Genomic DNA, 20206 nt, shown 5'->3' with positions numbered 1-20206 from the left:
TTTCTGGGGATTCCTTCCCAGCTGGGTTTGTGTACTCCAGATTTGCCTATAATATCTAAACAAAACTGGGCCCTCTCGGGTAGTGTTTCTCAAAGTGGACTACCAATGTCCGTGAACGGTCAGCCCTCCGGTGGTATTTATGAGAAATGCAGATTTCTAGACCTGCTGTATAATTTCTGGGTGGGGTCTCTGAATCCACCTTTTTAACAAGCCCCTCAAGGAACTCCAAATTCCTGAAAGTCAGAGGGGCACTTTTCTAGGCTTTTTTATTCACTGCTTCCTGGCCACCATATGTGAAGGGACTGTGGTTCTTTGATAACTCTGTAAATAATCCTCATTTTCATTTGGGTAAAAATTCCTGGTGTAAACTAGTCCCTCTACAATGATACCTTGAAGCCCACATAGGACTTAAGGAGATCCTAACTTAGTATCATAGGTTCTCACCTTTACAGAAATTGGTTCTGATCTTCTTACTCAGCACAGCTTGGGTTCTAGTACCCAAAGCCCACTCAAACCAAATGAAGCTGAGGATGGAATTTACTAGAAGTCCGATGATGTGATTAGGAACGTTCTTTCTCTCCATCGCTTGGCTCTGCTTTCTTCCCACCAACAGTCCAGGCCCATGTTCTGATGGCTTCATTATTGTTAGTCCCAGCCAAGTGCCAGTCCGAATATCAGCCTGGGTCATGTCCCCAGTCGTGAACCAGCCCTTGTTCTCCTTCCTCCGTATCTGGACTGGGTCCCTGGCCCTGGAACCTAGAAAGACTAAGGGTTGGAAAGGATGGTTCCTCAAAGGAAAGCAAGAGAGATATTTGAGAAGAGGGTGGGAAGGTGGCTGAGTAGGCAAAACGAGGAGAATTACACCACTGTGATAGCAAATATCATTGTAGTGAATGTGCTTAAAACCGATGTGGTCCTTAAGTGGAGAACCTCTCCGGGGCCTTTGTAATGTTTCAGCCAAAAGTAGTAATAATGGTAACTAACACTGGTGGAGTGATTATTGTGAGCCAGAACTCTTTTAAATCCTCCCTATATATTGATTATTTAACCCTTTCGGCAACCTACCAAACAGCTTCCATTAACAGCACCATTACAGACATGAGAAGACCAGGCATATTAAGTATCCTGCTCAGTGTAACATGTACGTGGGGGGTGACTATTTCAGCCTGAGCATTTTATTTTATTTTTTAAAGATTTTATTTATTTATTTGATGGACAGCAGTCACAAGTAGGCAGAGAGGCAGGCAGAGAGAGAGGGAAGCAGACTCCCTGCTGAGCAGAGAGCCCACTTGGGGCTCAATCCCAGGACCCTGAGATCATGACCTGAGCTGAAGGCAGAGACTTAACCCACTGAGCCACCCATGCACCCCACAGCCTGAGCATTTCAACTCTATCCTTAAAGTCCATCCTCTCCACCACATAGCTGTAGGTCTCCAGTTAAGATAGAAGAGCACTTAGTGTTTAATTTAGTGTGAATTTTTCCATTAGTTATTTCAATAAGCGTTTACTAAACGTTTGCCTACTAGGAGGATCCATTTTAAACCCTGCTTGACTGAGTTTCTATTTCTGTCTTGCCTGCTGAATTCCTGTAACTGAAGCTGATGACCAGGCTCCAGCTCTCTTTGAGGAGTAAGGAAGTGGTCTCCCAGGAGCCTCTGGCAGAGGGCTTTGCACTTAGTTAATGGGTTCAGTGGATGTTCGCTGAGATTGGTCAAAAGGAAAAAAAAAAGTGTTTAATCTTGAGTTGTTTGTAAGAGTCAGAGGACACACTGCTCCAAGCAGGTTTGGTTCCTCCCTCCCGAAGAGAGGCCATTCGGTGGAGTGATTGGTAGCACAGAACATAGCATTATTAATAATAGTAACAACAACAACAATCATGGTCAAAATAAAAATGGCTCTGTACTTACCCTGTGCCAAACACTGCTGTACTTTGTTAACCATATGTTAGCTCATTTGATCCTCGAAACAGCTCCCATTAGTGGACACTGCTACTGTGTTCATTTCATGAATGAGTGATTGAGGGCATGAAGAGCCTGAGTAACTTGCCCAAGCCCCACAGATAGTAAATGGCAGAGTTGAAGTTCAAATTCAGCCAATTAGGGTGTCTCCACCCTCCCCGCAGCCCAGCTGTAGGAATGAAAGATGAGGGCATACCCCTGGAGCTTAGCCGGCTGACTCATTTTTCTTGTGTGTTAGTATAAATACACACATCGCCAACTTGTGTTGAGGCTAAAATGATACAATTTTTAGGGCCCGGCACATAACAGGTCCTCAAAAAATGATGCTAATTATTAGTCCTGGAAAGATCCAGTGGGTACCTGAGTGGGGCAGGCAGTTGGAATGGCAAGAGGATTTTCAAGAGTACCTTGAACTTCTGTCATTAGTAGATGAGAGTGTGGGGATGGCAGTCTGTGCTATGAATGATGCACCATCCCTGGGTTAGCTACTCATTAATACGTGTAAATAGTTTGACTCAGCTCTGTCGTCACCAGCAAACATTAACTATGGGCAAAGCCCTCTACCAGAGGCTCCTAGAGACCATTTCCTTACTCCTCAAAGAGACCTGGAGCCTGGTCATAAGCTTCAATTACAGAGTTATTAGTCTTCCCAGGAACAATAGTAGCCTCACCCCGAGCATATACAAGATGACTTCGTATAGAGCCAGGTCTAGGAGAGAATGTTTGGCTAGATTCCTCTAGAAGCTGAAGACAGAAGCCATAATCAGTCACTCATTTATTCATTCATTTAGGGATGCATGGGTGTGCTATGTTCTAGAGTGACAGCGTGAGGAGAATGGACACGCACACTGTCTTTTGGAATCTTACATTCCAACATGCATAAGAGACATTTAACAGACAGTTGAACAATGACTGAATCACAGTTCCGATGAACCTTTAAGGAGTGTGCAGAGAGTATTAAGAGAGAATTTAAGAGGAAAGTATCTATCTGGGCTGCTCACGTTTCCTGATAAAGGGACAGCTCTGTGAGATCCGAGGATGAGTTCAGATCTTGCTCTGCGTTGGTAGGCCTGAGAGAAGGGTGCTCGCAGCTGCAGGAATCTGACCCTCCCGTGGGTTCCACAGAGCCTGGGAATCCCCATTCCAGGCCCTCCACCGCAGAGACCCCTCTGAACACACCTCTTTGGGACTCCTCTGTGGTTCTTCAGGTAGGTGTCTTTGGCAGACAGACCATCTGATAAAGTACCTGATGAGAACATTTAACAAAGATAAAGAAAGGTTATTTTTGTCTCCATAATACCCTCTACCTTTGGGAGGTATTTAGTGCTTCGGTTCTGTATGGCATAGAGCATGTAGAACTTGGAAAGCTTCTAGAGTTCTAAAAATGACAAGCCAAGCTGCTGGCTACGTGCACACTTATGCGTCTCCCCCTATCTTCCCTACGAATTATATATACCACGCTTGGTGGCTTATGTGTGCCTGGGTCTCCACATATGTGCATGCACACTGGGCAGATGGCCTGAATGTGGAGGCTTGTCCTACGTGCAAGCACAACATGTCAGAGAGGTGGCTTAAGGACGACATAAGCAACTTCATTTATGGCTGACTTTAGGCCAGTTAGTGACAACACTACGGGGGGTAGAACTCATTTACTCCTGGGTTACTTGAGCATGGTTTTATTATTTTTCCCCCCTTTTAATTCATGGTTTTCTTGGGAGTCGTCATCAGTGGAGGCTTGGGTGTGAGAAAGAGGCACATTGGGCCGCATTAGCGGTTTCTCTGAGGGCCGGCTCTTCCCAGCAGGAGAGAACAGCTTAGCCTCATGGTCAAGGGGAGCCCTGCAGATTGGCACTTGCATCTGGGGATATCCTAGTTTTGACACTTCAGGGCCCATACCCTGGGCACATCCCTTAACCTCGCCTTGTAGATAATACCCCTTGTCTCATTAAGTTTGTGTGAGAAGTAAGCAGAGTTATTGATAAAGAAAGCATTTGAGGGGCACCTGGGTGGCTCAGTGGGTTAGGCCTCTGCCTTTGGCTCAGGTCATGATCTCGGGGTCCTGGGATCGAGCCCCGCATCGGACTCTCTGCTCGGCAGGGAGCCTGCTTCCTCCTCTCTCTCTCTGCCTGCCTCTCTGCCTACGTGTGATCTCTGTCTGTCAAATAAATAAATAAAATCTTTAAAAAGAAAAAAAAAAGAAAGCATTTGAGAGAAATATGTAGAGTGCTGTGTTCGGTGTGTATTATTATTATTACAGTGACACTGTAATAAATAAAATGTAGACATTTTCCTTTGTCTCTCGGCAGTACCAACAATCCCTATAGGAGGTTACATGCCACAGTCCTTCTGGCTACAGGGCCTTGGCAATCACTAGTTTTCTGCTAGAAGAATAGTTCCCTCCTTAGTCACACAATGTCACATTTTTCTCTCTTCCTAAATGGGTAAACCCCACAAGGCCTTCAGAATTCAGCTGTAACTTGAAAGTCTTGGTGCTGTGTGCCCCGATGCCTCCAGTTAGGTTGGTTGCCCATACCTCTCTTGTTTGTAAGTTCCCATGCATCTGTGTCATTCTTTGATTTCCATCTGTGTCCCCACTAGCCTATTGTAAGTTTCATTGTGGCAGAGCTTGACTCTGCGATGCCCATTGTTGTATTGTCGTAATATTAGCATTTAACATTGCGCCTGGGATGCAGTCAGTGGTTACATATCTATGGGATGCATTCATTCGCTTAAGGTTAACAACACAGCAAATCCAGGTACTGCCTGCAGAAGGTCATGGTAAAGTCCCAGTCCTTTTAAGGCTCAGGCGACTCCTTGAACCATTCTGGGTCTGTTTCTTTTGATCTGTAAAAGTATAATTTATAGGTGTATAACCCCACTGTGAGATAATTCAAGGAGATACATACATGCTTAATTATCATTTAATTTTTAGTGCATTTTCGTATTTAATAAACTGTGATACAAAACAAACCTCAAGCTGTATGTTATCTACCAACAAACACACTGGATATGGCAGCCTCTTCATTTAGACTGCTAGGTTCCTCCATTTGGGTGCAGAATTTCATTCGGTAAGAAGAATTTCCGCTGAAATTTCAAAGCCTTCACTTTAGAAAGAGAAATTTGCAACTACTTACCTTAGGAATGTAGGTTTTCTCTCTCCTTTGGAAACAAAACAAACCTGAAAATTAATGAGATATTGAAGCTGATATGTGACTTTTGTATTGCTTTCAAAAACTCTAATTTTGTAGTCACTAAAGCAGCTTCTTTGTTGTCACTGATTAATTTTATAATGAGATATGACATAAACTCATAAAAATAAATATTGCTGACTTTTAAAATCCAGTTTCTGTTGATGCTGTATGTGGCTACCCTGAATAAAACTTCTGCTGGAGGAAGGGATCTCACAATTACAAATTATTTTAAAACATTTTAAAATTACATCCCAGAAAATGTCAACCATCCCTTCACATTCTAATGCCTGTGATTCTTTAACAATAAATTGTCTTCAGCTTTGTGTCATTTTGACAGTGAAGTTGAGAAGGATGGGGAAGTTAACACAAACAGCGGCCTAAGGCCTAAGGCCGGCAGGTGCTGTGGAGAGCGACAGCAGCGGTTCCTCGTACTTTCTTCTGAGTTCAGACTGATCAGTCCCTTGACTTATCATGGTTTTATTACACAGTTTTATTCTTGTTCCATGGATCGAGACCTAAATATTGGGCAAACTCTTTGTCATAGAGCACACTAATATTAAGTAACTTATTAATTCCATTTTTCAATCCTAGCATATTGTAGATGCTTAAAGTATATTCCCTGTATTAAATATGCAACTTGAAATCCCTGATGTCATTCATAAGCAAGTACTATTGTGTGCTAACAAGTTTCTTTAATTGGAGGACCAAAGGCAGGTTTCTCTTTATCCCTGGCTTAAAATGCTCCCAGACACTTCCTTCACGATTAGCAGCTTTATCACCATAGGTAACTGGTCTTCTGTCTAGGAGTTTTCAGTATAGAATTAAGAGCACTGGCTTTGGAGTCAGACGAATCTCGCTTTGAATCTTAGCTCTAACATTTAAGATACAAATGAATTTGGGGGATATCTTAACCTCTCTGAAATTCATTTTCCTCACTTATATGGGATCATTTAATCACCTACTTCATAGAGCTGTTTTGCATATTAAATACACAGTTTCTCGTACATAGCGAACGTTATGTAAGGTTGGCTTTGGCTCTGTTTTCTGACCACAGTATCATATCATTCTATGGTATTATCATCAGAGGTAGTCAGTGGCTTAAAAGCATCTCCTAGAAGCATCTATTTCTTTGCCTTTGAAAACCACTTTTTCTAACATGGTTTGCCATCTTCCAGGAGGCCAGGCCTGCCTTCTCACTCAGAAGGTTTGTCTGCAAGCAATCAGAGAGAGCTAGCCCCAGTCCGCAAGTAATTTTCCAGCTTCTGTTAGGTCACGTTCACTAATGTCTCATTGGCCAAAGCAAGTCACATGACCAAGCCCAGAGACAAGAAGAGGAAATGGGCTCCCATCTTCTCGTGAGGGAGGCTGCCAAACATCATGGCCTTTCCACCCCTCCCCTATCCAAGTCTACCACAAATACTAAGCAATAAATAGATTCCCGTGATCTTGCAAAAGAAACAGTCTTCTTTATTTTGATAATAAAGCTATGCTTAAATAAGCACTTGATAATTTCTAAGCCTGAGAGGTGGTTTAAATAGATATTCTTATTTTCATTCACATAACTGACATTTAGAGTCCATATGCAATGTCTGAGGATATGTAATGAATGGACTTGGATTAGATTTATGGCTGAAGTAATGGTGCTTCCTGTTTACCAGACTTGGCTTATCAAAACTAGTCCCTTTTAAAATTTGTGACAATTTGGTACCATTATTTTGTTTTTCATTATGACCCAGAGGTCGTTTATTTCCTGGTGGGCTTGATCCTTTTGCTTAATTCTCAAGACATAATAATCCATTTACAAAACAGAAGACATCCTTCTCTTAGAACTTTGTAATCTAACTCTAGCCTCTGTTGTTGTCTTTGTCTTTTTGAAAGCATTGTAGCTCGTGCTTTTCAATAGCCATGTTATGAGAGGGTAGACTGCTTGTTGAGTGGATAAATAAGTTCTTGTAGTTACTAGTAAGTGTGTCCCTGTCAATACTGCTAACTTGCTGCCACCACTGCCCTAGACTAGAAATTGGGATAAATAGTAGCCCAATAAAATGCATGCGCACTTACAAGATCAAGATCAAGGTTCTATGCTAGAGCTACATAGCAATGACCCACAGTGGTTCCGTAATTGTGTTTGGAAACCATGCAATTTAAATTAAAATTCAAGATACCTCCATTCCTGCTCTTCCACTGTTATTTTTTTATTTTTTGGTTGACAAGATTAAAAATAATGTTTATTTTGTATTACACTTTATAACTTTCACATACTTCATTCAAATATCACAAAAGACTGGGGCTTATAATAAAATTCTATTATAAAATCTCTATCTAATTATAGAAGAGAAAACTGACATTGTAAAAGATAGGTTACTTTCCTAAGATCATGGAGCCCAAAGAGAACATACACCCCACCTGCCCACCCTCATTTTTCTGACTCAGTGCCTATGCTTTCTTCATTTTCATATTGCCTCAGTTTACCTTTGCAAAGTGATAGAGAGCTGCTGCCTCTATCATTCTGTTCTCTAATACTATTAATTTTGGATTTAACTATATATTGAATTATACTGTTATTTAACTGTTTCATAAATTCTTATTTTCTTAATAGTACATTAAACTTTTTCTGAGACACTACACTCCCCACCCAGGGGATTCTCCCACATTACCCTCCATCCTCTTGAGAACCTAGGAGGCCGGCAGCAATGCTTGTAGAACCAACTTGTTGCTAAGAATGACTGAAGGTGAGACCGGCAGGCTGCCGTGGGAGAGAAAGGGGTGTTTTATTGCCTCATGTAGTTGCCTCTTAAATGGAAGCAGCTGTCGATTCCAGGCTGCCCACAGAAACCCTCAGATCTGTTTTCTCCCCTTCTGTTTAGGCTTCCCCAAAGTACCGCTCACATCCTGCATTTGTCCACAATAATTTGGCCCCACATGGTAGGTTTAAAATAGCTCACTATGCACCACAGTAAGACATCTGAGGTGTGCTGTGGGGACCCTTTGCCAAGTGGAAGATCCGTGAAGGTCAGTCCCTCCCCAGGCCAATGGCGAAGGCATAGGTAGTTTCTGATAGTTGTAGGAAAGAACCCGGTGATCAGCAGTATGCCATCCCCTCCCTCCTCAACTCCCCTTCTCACCGTGAGGGCCACATGCTTCTCCTCAGCTCAGCGCCAGTTGTACGTTCTATTTTGAGATCACCTAGTCTTCAATTTTGTTAACCCATGTGACATGTAACATGTTTCATTCTCCTAGGTTGGCAAATCTCCATTGTTTTTTGCTGAAACTTATTTTTGCATGGTCAGGAAATGTCAGCATTTCACCATTCTTCTCATCTCATTCTTACTATTTCCTTTCAAGCCCCACTAACGCTGCTGTAAGCAGCTCGCCTTTTGCAGGTGTTCATTCTCTTATTCATGTTTCCCCACAGGCACTTTGCCTGGTGCGGCGCGTGTTACAAAGAGCAAAAGCAGGCACCGTTCCTGTGTTTACAGTTATTATGGGCTGATGGGGAAGAGAGAGTTTGATCAAATGGTCAGAGGGATAAATGTGGAAAGGTGCCACAAAGGGAGAGATACGTGATGATCCACGAGGCTCAAACCAAGTGAGACAGATCAGGGAGCTTTGCTGGGGAAGGGACCCTGAAACAGAGACCTGAAGGCAGAGGAGGGCTTACAATCCATGGAGAAGAGAGTTAAGTAAAAGAGCAATTATGACATATCTCCGTACCAAGACCAATAGAGTGCAAGTGTGAAGTGTAAGGGGTAGATAAGATAAAGCGATGGGGGGGGTGAGGTGGGGACTTGACATGGCCTGAGAGAATTAGGGAAGACATCCTAAGGAGATCATATAAAGTCAGTAGGAATAATGAGTAAAAATTATGTGAAGATGAGGAAGGGGGAAAAGATTCCATGGAAGACCACAGAAGGGCATGACACTGTAGGCACTGAAGTGAGGCTGAGCAGCCCAAGATGGAAGGGGACAGACAGGGACACAGCATGGTCAGCCTTTCAGGTAAAGGTGGATATAGCAATCTACATGCAGAGATCACTGTTGCTACCTCTGCATCTAAAACAACTCTCCTGGGATGGAATTTTTTTCCACCAATCTCCAAAATAAAATACTGGTTTATGGTCCAACTAATGTGTACATATCAAAATCAAATTATGGGAGAGCACATGCGCACTCTGACGGTAATGCTAGGGCTCCCTAAAGTGGTCCAAGGTGATGGACTCCAAATTGAAATTCAGAATGAATGAGACCTGAATATCAGGAAACTTAGTCTGTAGGAGAGTTAGCTCTTTTCACATCCATGACACTACCACATTCCCCCTTTCTTTTTATGTTTAGTTTCCTGAAAGGGAGATGAGTACTCCTGTTTTGTGAACTTCCTCAGATCTAGGGAACTACCCTCGCTCACTTTCCCATATGACTTTCATCATCTTCAGTCAGTTACTTCAATAAAAGTAGGCTTCAAAGAAAATGAACCTAACAAATTTTAAATCTCAGAGACTGTATTTTTTTTTTCCTTTCCCCAATCTTTCCTCTACCAGATATGATCAGTGGTAGGTACTCAGTGGACATAGTTCCCGGAAGCTGAGAGTGAATTTTATCTCAATAGTCTGTCTACCTTGATCTTTTCCAGGTCAAAGGATGCAATTTCTTTTTCTAGCAGGTTGTATGCTATGCCTGTTTGCTGTACAAAGAGAAGACCCTCTTAGATTGCCAATTTGTTGTCTTGTAATTTTTTTCCTTGTAGTCAAGAGAGAAAGTCAAGTTATATAATAATTATATGTGTTTACAACCACGGAAGAAAAAAAATATTTATTTATTTATTTATTTATTTATTTGACAGACACACAGCGAGCGAGGGAACACAAGCAGGGGGAGTGGGAGAGGGAGAAGCAGGCTTTCTGCTGAGCAGGGAGCCCGAAGTGGGGCTCAATCCTAAGACCCTGGGATCATGACCCCAGCCAAATGCAGATGCTTAATGACTGAGCCGCCCAGGCGCCCCCAAAAGAAAAAACTTAAGAAAGAATTTATTACATAGTTGATATGGATGGTGATAAAAAAACAGAATCCAACTAAGGACAACAGATTTTCATGACAGAATATTTTTATTCTAATACAGGATGAAGAGGAGGAAATCAAACAAGAAATTAACATGTTGAAGAAATATTCTCATCACCGGAATATTGCTACTTACTATGGTGCTTTTATCAAAAAGAACCCACCAGGCATGGATGACCAACTTTGGGTATGTAGTGCGATCCAGACTTGCTTTTTACATGAAGAACAACCAGGGCCAAATGGTTCGTTCATCTAGCCTCACATTGGATTAATTAACTACTTCTTTGAAGCTCTTAGCCCCATGATTTCCATAACATTGTGTTTTCAAGGTTTTTCCCATTTCCCTATATACCTCTCCATCTTTTAAACATCTTTTTTTTTTTAAGATTTTATTTATTTATTTAGAGACACAGAGAGAGAGTGAGTGCATGTGTGGGCAAGCTGGGGAGGAGCAGAGGGAGAAGGAGAGAGAGACTCTCAGGCAGACTCTATGCTCTGTGTGTGGAGCCTGACACAGTGCTTGATCTTGTGACCCCGAGATCATGACCTGAGCCGAAACCAAGGGTCAGACATCTAACAGACTGAGCCACCTAAGTGCCCCTCCATCTTTTAAGTATCTTTATCCTTTATCTCTTAATGTAGACGATCACTAGAGCAAGTTGTGAAGTTCTCTGGTTTTTCCACTAGTTAGTACATTTATTGAGTTTTTATTATATTTTGGGCATCATGCTATTTGCTTTCTATGTATTATATCATTTATTCCAGCTCTTTGAGGGAGACATTTTTATTTCCTCATTTCTTAGATGACAAAACTTAGGCTTACAAAGATGGTAAGTAAATTGCCCCAAGGTCTTTGTAGCTAGAAATGGCAGAGCCATGATCTAACCAAGCTCTGGGAGTCTTTTTCCTTGCCTATCACTAATGTGTGGGTGACTGAAATTTAAATTCCAGTTCTGTAGTGACCTAAGACAGTGTGATACTGTGTAAGTACTCTCATAGGTTGCTTTCCTTTCCCATTAGCTGTGTGCCCCAGTCCTGTATCTTTGACAGTCTGCCCCTCTGAAAGTAGATTCAGTATGTCTGATACCAAAACCACTGCTCCCCTCCCTGCCCTGCACAGATTGCTTTTCTTCTCATCTTCCTGATTACTGTTCATGGAACTTTTACTCACTCTTAGTCCCTCAGGCTGGTGGGCCCATTCAGTGGAAGCCTAGATTTTGCTATAGACTTCTGCTTGATCTATCTGTCTCTCTCTATCTTTAATCTCTATTCGTCCCATATGTTGCTGTGGGATTAATTACTTTAAAAATAGCCTTTTAACCACTTATCCTCTTATTCATTTTCTAGAGTTCTTAATATGTGTCTGACACACAAAATTTATTTAATTAGACAGAGCTTACTATATGCCAAATTATATATTAAATTGTGTGGATCCCATGACTACTATTTCATGGATAATTTATCAAAGAATCTCAGTCTACTCTCTTAATGCAAAAGACATTTGTGGTCCAGCTGAGAAGATAAAACATACACAGTGAATAGAGTTGGTGACCAAAAGGAATATAATAATGTTAGCTCAGAAAAATAACGAGATTTTCATGTCATTTGATAATTGAATATTACAATCTTTGGAAGTGAAAAGAGCTGCTGGTTATTTTTTCCCCGATAAGTCCTGTCTTTAAATTTAAAATTAAAAAAGTACTTTTGGGTAAATAAACCCTTTTTGTATGATCACCTTAATTTTATATATTCTTATGTGATTTCTGAAAGAGTTATAGTAAGATTTTAATCATGCCCTCTTAAATGTAGGTGTAAATGTGAAAATTAAAAATGTAAAAGTAGTAGGAAAAAATAGTTGTAACTGTAAAATACTAAAGAAACATATATGAGGGCATATATGCAAGGGCATATCCACAAAACAGAATTTTGATGAACTTGCCCATATACGTTTCTTAAAGTTTCCCATTACAATAATAATAATAATAATAAACAAAGTAAAAAATGCAGATAAGTGACTTAGGAAAAATATCCATTTGGTATATGATGAGACAGAATTTAGTAACCTTTAGAGATGGAGAATTTTTATAAATCAATAGTAAAATATGAGACTAAGAGAAAGATTGAGTTAAGAACAAGACAACGATTGGGGCGCCTGGGTAGCTCAGTGGGTTAGGGCCTCTGCCTTCGGCTCAGTCATGATCTCAGGGTCCTGGGATCGAGCCCCACATGGGGCTTTCTGCTCAGCAGGGAGCCTGCTTCCCTTCCTCTCTCTCTGCCTGTCTCTGTCCTTACTTGTGATCTGTCTGTCAAATAAAAAAAAAAAAAAAGAACAAGACAACAATTAACAAAGTAAGAAATATCAGTTATCTACAAAGATGTTCTCAAAATGGAATCATATCAAGAACATAAATGCAAAAGAAAACAGGAAGTAAATACCATTTCTTAACTTGTAGATTGGCAGTGATTTTTTTTTTTAAATGATATACGCAGAATGGACACTTACACCCCCTACTTATGGAAATGGAGATTGGAGGTTGGTACTCTCTTTACTCAAGGACAATTGGGAATACCTGTGGATAAACACACAGATATAAAAGAATGTATCCTAAATAAATATTCGGGCAGCTACATAAAGATGTATGTAGAAGTTAACCAATAGGTAATTGCTTAAAGTAAGTCCTTTGAAGGACACTATGAAAGGACATATCAGCCAAAGTGCCGTAGATTTATATTTATAATGGATAGACAATTAGCTATTATAGTGGGTATTTTTTTTTTTTTTTTAAAGATTTTATTTATTTATTTGACAGACAGAGATCATAGGAGGCAGAGAAGCAGGCAGAGAGAGAGGAGGAAGCAGACTCCCTGCTGAGCAGAGAGCCCGATGCGGGGCTCGATCCCAGGACCCTGGGATCATGACCTGAGCCGAAGGCAGAGGCTTTAACCCACTGAGCCACCCAGGCGCCCCTATAGTGGGTATTTTTAATCCATTTTAAAAATGCTGTGATTAGATGAAACACATTTTCATTTTTGTGAAAAAAGGGAAGAAAAAGAAAAAAAAAATCTATCTGTCCACCTATATATATAAATGGTGGGTTGTCTAGAATAATATACACCAATGGTGTTGAAGATATTTTTTATCTGGGTAGTCATTTCAGTAATTTAATTTTTGAGAACTTTTTTCTTTTTATGTCTGCCTTTTTTTTTTTTTTCTTCTAAACTTTCTTTTAACTTGAACATGAGAGCCATTTCTCTTCCTTCTTTTTTTGTTTGTTTCTCTTGGGGCTGTCTTTACTCCTCATAGACAGTCAGCTCCCTGAGGATGAGGATGGTTTGGTTTGCATCTCAGTGTCCTCAGTGCTAGGAAGGTGCTGGGTGTATAATGGCGACAAAATAGTTGGTCTGTAAAGGAAAGTGATCATCATTTCTGCAAACTTGGTTGCTAATAGTATTGGTACAAAGCGTATTTCTACAGGTACTCGGAGAGCTCAGTTTACCTGTGGCCTCTGGGTTCAACAGAAATAATGAGATGATGCAATTTGGAATATCTCTGTGTTCCTTAAAGGACTTCTACATCATCAAGAATCTAGCTTTTTAGCAGTGACCCCATATCGCCATAAGCTTCAGCAGGTAACAAGTGGAGAATGATAGCTATTGGAGCCCTCTCAGGAGAGACGTGTTTGGTTTGGTCAGGGGCATGGTTCCCAGGGAAAAGAAAGCATAAAGGTGGCTTTGGAGCCACCACCTTCAGTAATAACCTGCAGGAATACAAGCTGAGTCACACCCAACAAGTAATATCATTTCTTTCATGAGATGGGCCCGATAGGATGTTGTTGGTTTTCTTGTGAGAGTGAATTGTTAAAACCTCCGTATTTATTTGGAAATCCATGGTTGAAGGGAAGAGAGGAGTGGTCAAGCAGGGACTGACTGGTTTTTACCCTTTTCCTGAGGCTGCGATTTTTTAAGTTGGAAAGAAAATTAGTTGTCCTTTCATTTGCTGGGTCCCCATGAAGTTCATTGACTTTCCCAGGGCCTCAAAGCTCATTAGTGGATGAATGCAGGCATCCTGAATTGTGACAGTTTAGCTTGGCCTGAAGTGCTGGGAAAGGCCCTGGAAGTTTGTTTTATGTTTTTTTAAATAAGCAAAACCCTCAGTCCATTCTCCAGCTGGCACTGGGAGAAAGCAGCATGCCTGTTTGCATCTGCATGGAGCGAAGGGGAGCTTTTGTACCCCTGGGACCCAGTTGCTACCCACCAGTTCTGGCCTTGGCCAGTTGCTCCTTCCATGAAGACAGCGGTGGCTGTTGGGAATCCAGAGTCTCCATGAGTATATGTTCATTTATTCATTCACCATCCACCCATTCATTCATCCCACAAACGTAGAGCGGGCGCTTGCTAGCACAAAGCGCTCTTCTGAGCACTTAGGCTCTATCAGTGAACAACATCGGAGGAAGCCCCTACTTACATGTAGCTTATCCTTCTACTATAGACAATGTACATTATTAGTAAGAAAACTGCAGAAGAGGCTGCAGCTGACCCGTAGAGCAGGGGAAGGCTGATAGGGTTGCAGGCAGGGGGAAGCCGCACGGTAGATAACTCACAGAAGGGCCTTCCAAACTGGGCGTTTTCTGAGAATAACAATGGGAGTGGTGTGGCCAGAAACATGGGGAGATGAGACATGGGCCCAGATCACGCAGGGCCTTCCAGACCATGGAAAAGATGTCAGCTTTGCCAACTTCAAGAAGGGACATCTGCAAGTAGTGATCCCTCCCAAACCCAGGCCCCAAGAGAGGACCCAGGCCTTCACATTCCATTTTCCCACCTGCGATTCAACATTACGGGCCTCATGTTCTGCTTGGAAGACAGAGGACCTAGCGTTTATCAGCTGGTGCTCCTGCAGAGGACTGGTCTGTCCATTCCAGTGTCCCTAATCATCCATTAGCTTCTGTGTCACTGGAGATGAAAATACAAAGCCATGAAATGCCCCTGAGGGCAAGGGCATCTTTTCCTAGTTGTGCTCTTACTATTTGACAACAAACTAAGGGAGATCTTGGAAAAGTCAAGGCAGAATAGAAACATAATAATTAGGAAATCAATACCAGATTACAATATTGGCGGAAATTTGATTATAGGATATGATAGTGTGTAGTTATTCCAAGGCCTCTGACTCACTAAATTCGAGCCATTCCAGGTTAAGAATAACAGTAGCAGGTAATATTTATTGCTTGCTTATCACATGCCAAGTTTTTGTGTTTTTGCGTTGTCATATCATCAGACATTTACAGCCACTCTACGAATTAGATGGTATCATTATTTCCACTTTACAGACAAGGAAATTCGGCTCAGAGAAGTTAGGAAATCTGCCCAGGGTCTCCCAGCTGATGGGGGATAAAGCCAGTGGGTTAGCCAACCCCAGGCTGTCCGATGGTAGAATCGAGCCCTTGAGTTCTACATTCTTTTTTTTTTTAAGTTGCAAGAAATAGTTTTGATATCAAAAGTTGGTGTTCCAAATACGACACTCAAGGCTTTGGGTTTCAATTATTTTGACGTCACCTCTAACCTTTTTCATTCCTCAGTTCCCCAATTTTCAAAGAGGGTAGGAGGACCAGCTAGTTACTAATAAGACTGATGCGAAGTCTGGGAAATATGCTTGGAAGAGTACATTAAACCTGCCAGGAAAGGTCGCAGAGAGTTGACTCTTTGGACTAACGGCATTCTGTTAGGATTGCATTTATATAAAATGTTATTGCAAATTATATAGAGACATAACCTGTGGCCACCCAAAACACCACTTGCTAATAACATTTATTCCCAGTATTCAGACTACGTGAAATGTCCCCCAGTTGTTTCTTTTGTTGTGGCTGGAGGTTTTGCACATAGCCTACCAGCCAATATGTGTGCTGTTTTAGGTGTCTGATTGAATTATAATCTGTGCGATTTCTATCAGTCTTGTTGTAGCGATAAATTCTTGTTTAGTACCATCTCTTTGCGGAAATACAACTACTTCTGATAATGGCTAAGTAATTCTACTTTATCAACTGCTGTGGGCCTGAACCGGAAATCAAAAAAGGGAGCACTTTCAATAAAGATTCTGATCTCTTGGAAACAAGCAAGCTCTATCACACGACACGGCCATCTCAATCTGCCTCGCCTTGGTGGGGAGCAGCTCTCCATTCCCCTGCATACCATTCAGGCACCGGGAGTGAGCTACGAGTAGCATCCATGAAGTACACCAATTTCTCTGACATTAGAAAGTGAAATCACGCATATTTTTATCTCTCTTCTGATACCGCCACAATCACAAGGCTAGACTATCTTATATCTTATCCCCCCCTTTTTTAAAGATTTATTTATTTATTTATTTATTTATTTGACAGAAAGAGATCACAAGTAGGCAGAGAGGCAGGCAGAGAGAGAAGAAGAAGCAGGCTCCCCGCTGAGCAGACAGACTGATGCGGGACTCGATCCCAGGACCCTGAGATCATGACCTGAGCCGAAGGCAGAGACTTAACCCACTGAGCCACTCAGGCACCCCAAATATAATACATTTCTGACTAGCTTTGGAAATGCAGGGGAGCAAAATAGTAAGACACCAGATTTCTGTACTTCAGGTTTTTCATAAGCCATTCCTTAGATTGCAACAGCATTGCCTTGCAGAGCTAAGAGTTCACAAATTATGGGGTATGCATTTTGGGAACATTGTAGCAATGGGCTGAAACCTGACCTGGAATACGGAGACCTGGGTTCTAATATTGGCACAGGCAGCATCTCTGACATTCGGTTTCTTCCTTATAAAAACGGTAACTTTTTTTAAAGATTTTATTTATTTATTTGACAGACAGAGATCACAAGTAGGCAGAGAAGCATGCAGAGAGAGACGGGGAGGCAGGCTCCCTGCTGAGCAGAGAGACTGATGTGGGGCTCGATCCCAGGACCCTGGGATCATGACCTGAGCCGATGGCAGAGGCTTTAACCCACTGAACCACCCAGGCGCCCCATAAAAACAGTAACTTAAAGAAAAATGGCAGGGGCACCTGAGTGGCTCAGTCGGTTAAGTGTCAACCTTTCACTTAGGTCATGATCGCAGTCCTCAGAGAGAGTCCTGTATCAGGCTCTCTGCTCAACGGGGAGTCTGCTTCTTCCTCCCACCTCCCACTCGTTCTCTCTTTTCCCTCTGTCTTTCTCCATCTTTCTCTCTCTCAAAATCTTTAAAAAAAAAAAAAAAGGGCAATGTTAGGGTAGGTCTGGGTTTTCAAACTGGCAGCCCAGCAGCTAAATACTGTCCAGGTGAATGTATTTATTTTGATTCGCATAAGGTGGTGGTGTTTTAATTATGCCAACCTTAGAAAAAAATCAAACAGTTTCACGCAAAAGTCTGGATTCCTTGAACAGTTTTGAAAAATAGGATGATATGGGAATGCTGGGCTCGAAACCCCCAGTAGCCACAGGATGTGTGAGCTGTTTGGGGATCACATGCCCACTCCAGTTTGGACAGAGGTCCCAGTGCTCCCTGTGGCCTTCCACACACGCTCAGCTTCATGCATTGACATTACTTGTCAAGCTCCTGCATAACGTCATCTGGGGATGAAATATCAAGATGTACCCATGAGAACCCTTCTAGAATCTTCTGTGATGTTGGCCACTGTCCCCAAACCTAGGTCTAGTATAGTTTACATTTGCCGTGGCATCCTGTCTGGCAAAAGATCAAGCCTGCTTGCACTTTTGGTTGTTTTAAGATTTAAATTCTGTGGGTAGCATTATTGAAAATTCAAGCTACCTGCAGCTGAGTCTTTTGAACAATTTAAAATTTCTCTTTTTTGAATTCTACGTATCAGAAATGAGGCTTTTTTTTTCTTTTCTTTACTTTTTTACCCCCTTGTTTTAATCAGTATCTGTCACTTATATAACTAAAGAACTCCCCTCTTCATATATGTAGAACCTAGGTCATTTGTCTGAAGAAGGGACTGAACCTTATTGTTTGTGAGTAGAAATTTTTGAAAGGCTAACTTTGGTAATTAGAGAAGGAGTGCCTAAAATATTAGGAGGAGTGAGTGTAACCAGACTCCCAGACTCAGAGCTGCCCTATTGCATGACCTATGAGACAGGATATGCTACTTAGATATAAACAGAGTGAAAAGCCATTCCTAATTTAATACATTGCAATAGGGCCTGAGTTCAGCTTTAAAAGAACCATTTTTATGAATTAATGGTAGGTGATGCTGTGACAAGAACATACAAATGATTTCTTCTTTTATCCCAACGACTTTCATTTGAATTGTGCTTAAACTGCTTTCCACCCAAGCAGAAGGAAGACTTCTGTGTGCCCAAAGTTATTCCGCTATTGGACTACACAAACCTCCAGTTCCTTTTCTAGATGAATTCTGAGCTGAGGTCTGTCCTTCTCAAATCCTCAGTCATCAAGTTGTTTAATCATAAATCCTCTAAGGCTAGTATTTTATTTTCTTTTCCTATTTTTACTTGTTTGAAAGCTTGCTTTCCCATCCACTCCCCACGTTCTTCTATTGGGTGTAACACTCTGACCAGCAGAGCTAAACATTTCTTATAGCCTTAATAAGGTTAGTTTCTGTGAGCGGGTCCCAGAATGGATATATAATGCTTTACTCCTAACAGGAAAAATTCTCCAGCAGATCTTGCATGCATACTGAGAAATGTGAGTACCGGAAATCAAATACATGATGCAACTAACTTCCCTCATTCCTTGAATACCGCTATGCTGACTCTGAGACACTCTCTCCTTAGACCTGGTGACCAGTGACCATTGATATTAGAGCCCTTCTAGTGGCTGCTTGTGGCTAAAAATACCATTTGGCTCCATATAACTGCCATTGTCATTCGCAGTTATAAAGTTGTTCATTATACAGAAACTATATCAACAAAGTTTGGGGACTTTTCACGTCCTGGGGACTCAATTTTTTAATCTTTGGAAGACTTAAAATTTATAGTTCAAGCACTTTTCTTTCAAGTCTAAAAATATGTAGATGCCCAAAGAATTTTTTTTTTTCTTTCAAATACGTGCTAGTTTAAAAATGAATGCAAAGGATTGTTTAGGTTGCTTTTTCAAATTTGAAATTCCCAACAGTTTTCCCTTACCTTTACAGAAGTAGATTTAAATGATAAATATGGGGGCACCTGGGTGGCTCAGTGGGTTAAAGCCTCTGCCTTCAGCTCCGGTCATGATCCCAGCGTCCTGGGATCGAGCCCCGCATCGGGCTCTCTGCTCTGTGGGGAGCCTGCTTCCTCCTCTCTCTCTGCCTGCCTCTCTGCCTAGTTGTGATTTCTGTCTGTCAAATAAATAAAATATTTTTAAAAAATGATAAATATGTTCAGAGGTGCGCCTCCAGTTCTTGTACTTCTATACACATGTATTTGATCTTGTGGGACTTTTGACTACGTCTGGCAAGCGAGGCAGCATCCTATAACAAAGTACTGGTTTTGACCTTCATAAGTCGTGCAGATGAGATCTGTGGCTATTCCCGGCCCCACGTGATAAAAATATCATGTGCCTTACTGATGTTTCTGGGCCTTCAAGGTCAATGGGCTGATCTTTTGCAGAGCTGTGAGTTCTTGGATGTTTAACTTTCCCACCCTTTCTTAGCGCACTCCTTCAGTTCCTGCGTTCAGACTTCTCTCATTTTAGACGGGCCTTCAGCTTCCTGCTCCCTCCTCTTCTTCTTCTCGCCTGTCTCTTGTCCCTCCTTTTCCTATAAAAAAGAAGGGATCTGTTGGTTGTCAGTTATTTGTGTGGGTGACTGACTGACTAATAACCTTTGGGGAGAACTAATCAAGGTATTTTTGGCTCGCTCCTGCCGTTTTAAAATATCACAAGGCATTGTTTCATGTTATGGGAGCTTAAAACCAGTTAAATAGCATATAAGCAAATACTGTAGGGACCCCAGCCATCATTCTAAGCTTCTTACACTGGCTCTAAGGATAAACGTTTTAAATTTCCTTCAGCGGTGATTGGGGTTGGAAAGTGCGGGT

The 20206-nt window shown here is 41.6% G+C and overlaps 1 protein-coding gene across 3 annotated transcripts in view; it reads left to right on the top strand.

Annotated features, from left to right (window-relative positions):
• TNIK (TRAF2 and NCK interacting kinase) overlaps positions 1-20206 on the top strand; it is a 376499-nt gene that overhangs the window by 226105 nt on the left and 130188 nt on the right. For all 3 annotated transcript variants that reach the window (XM_080809121.1, XM_080809120.1, XM_080809119.1), the window contains exon 4: positions 10266-10391. In XM_080809121.1, coding sequence (XP_080665247.1) covers positions 10266-10391 — 126 coding nt within the window. The remainder of the gene's footprint in view (positions 1-10265; positions 10392-20206) is intronic.

The sequence above is a fragment of the Martes martes genome (assembly GCF_963455335.1).
Source record: "Martes martes genome assembly, chromosome: 1".
Taxonomy (NCBI): Eukaryota; Metazoa; Chordata; class Mammalia; order Carnivora; family Mustelidae; genus Martes; species Martes martes.
This window is presented reverse-complemented; position numbering and strand designations above follow the sequence as displayed.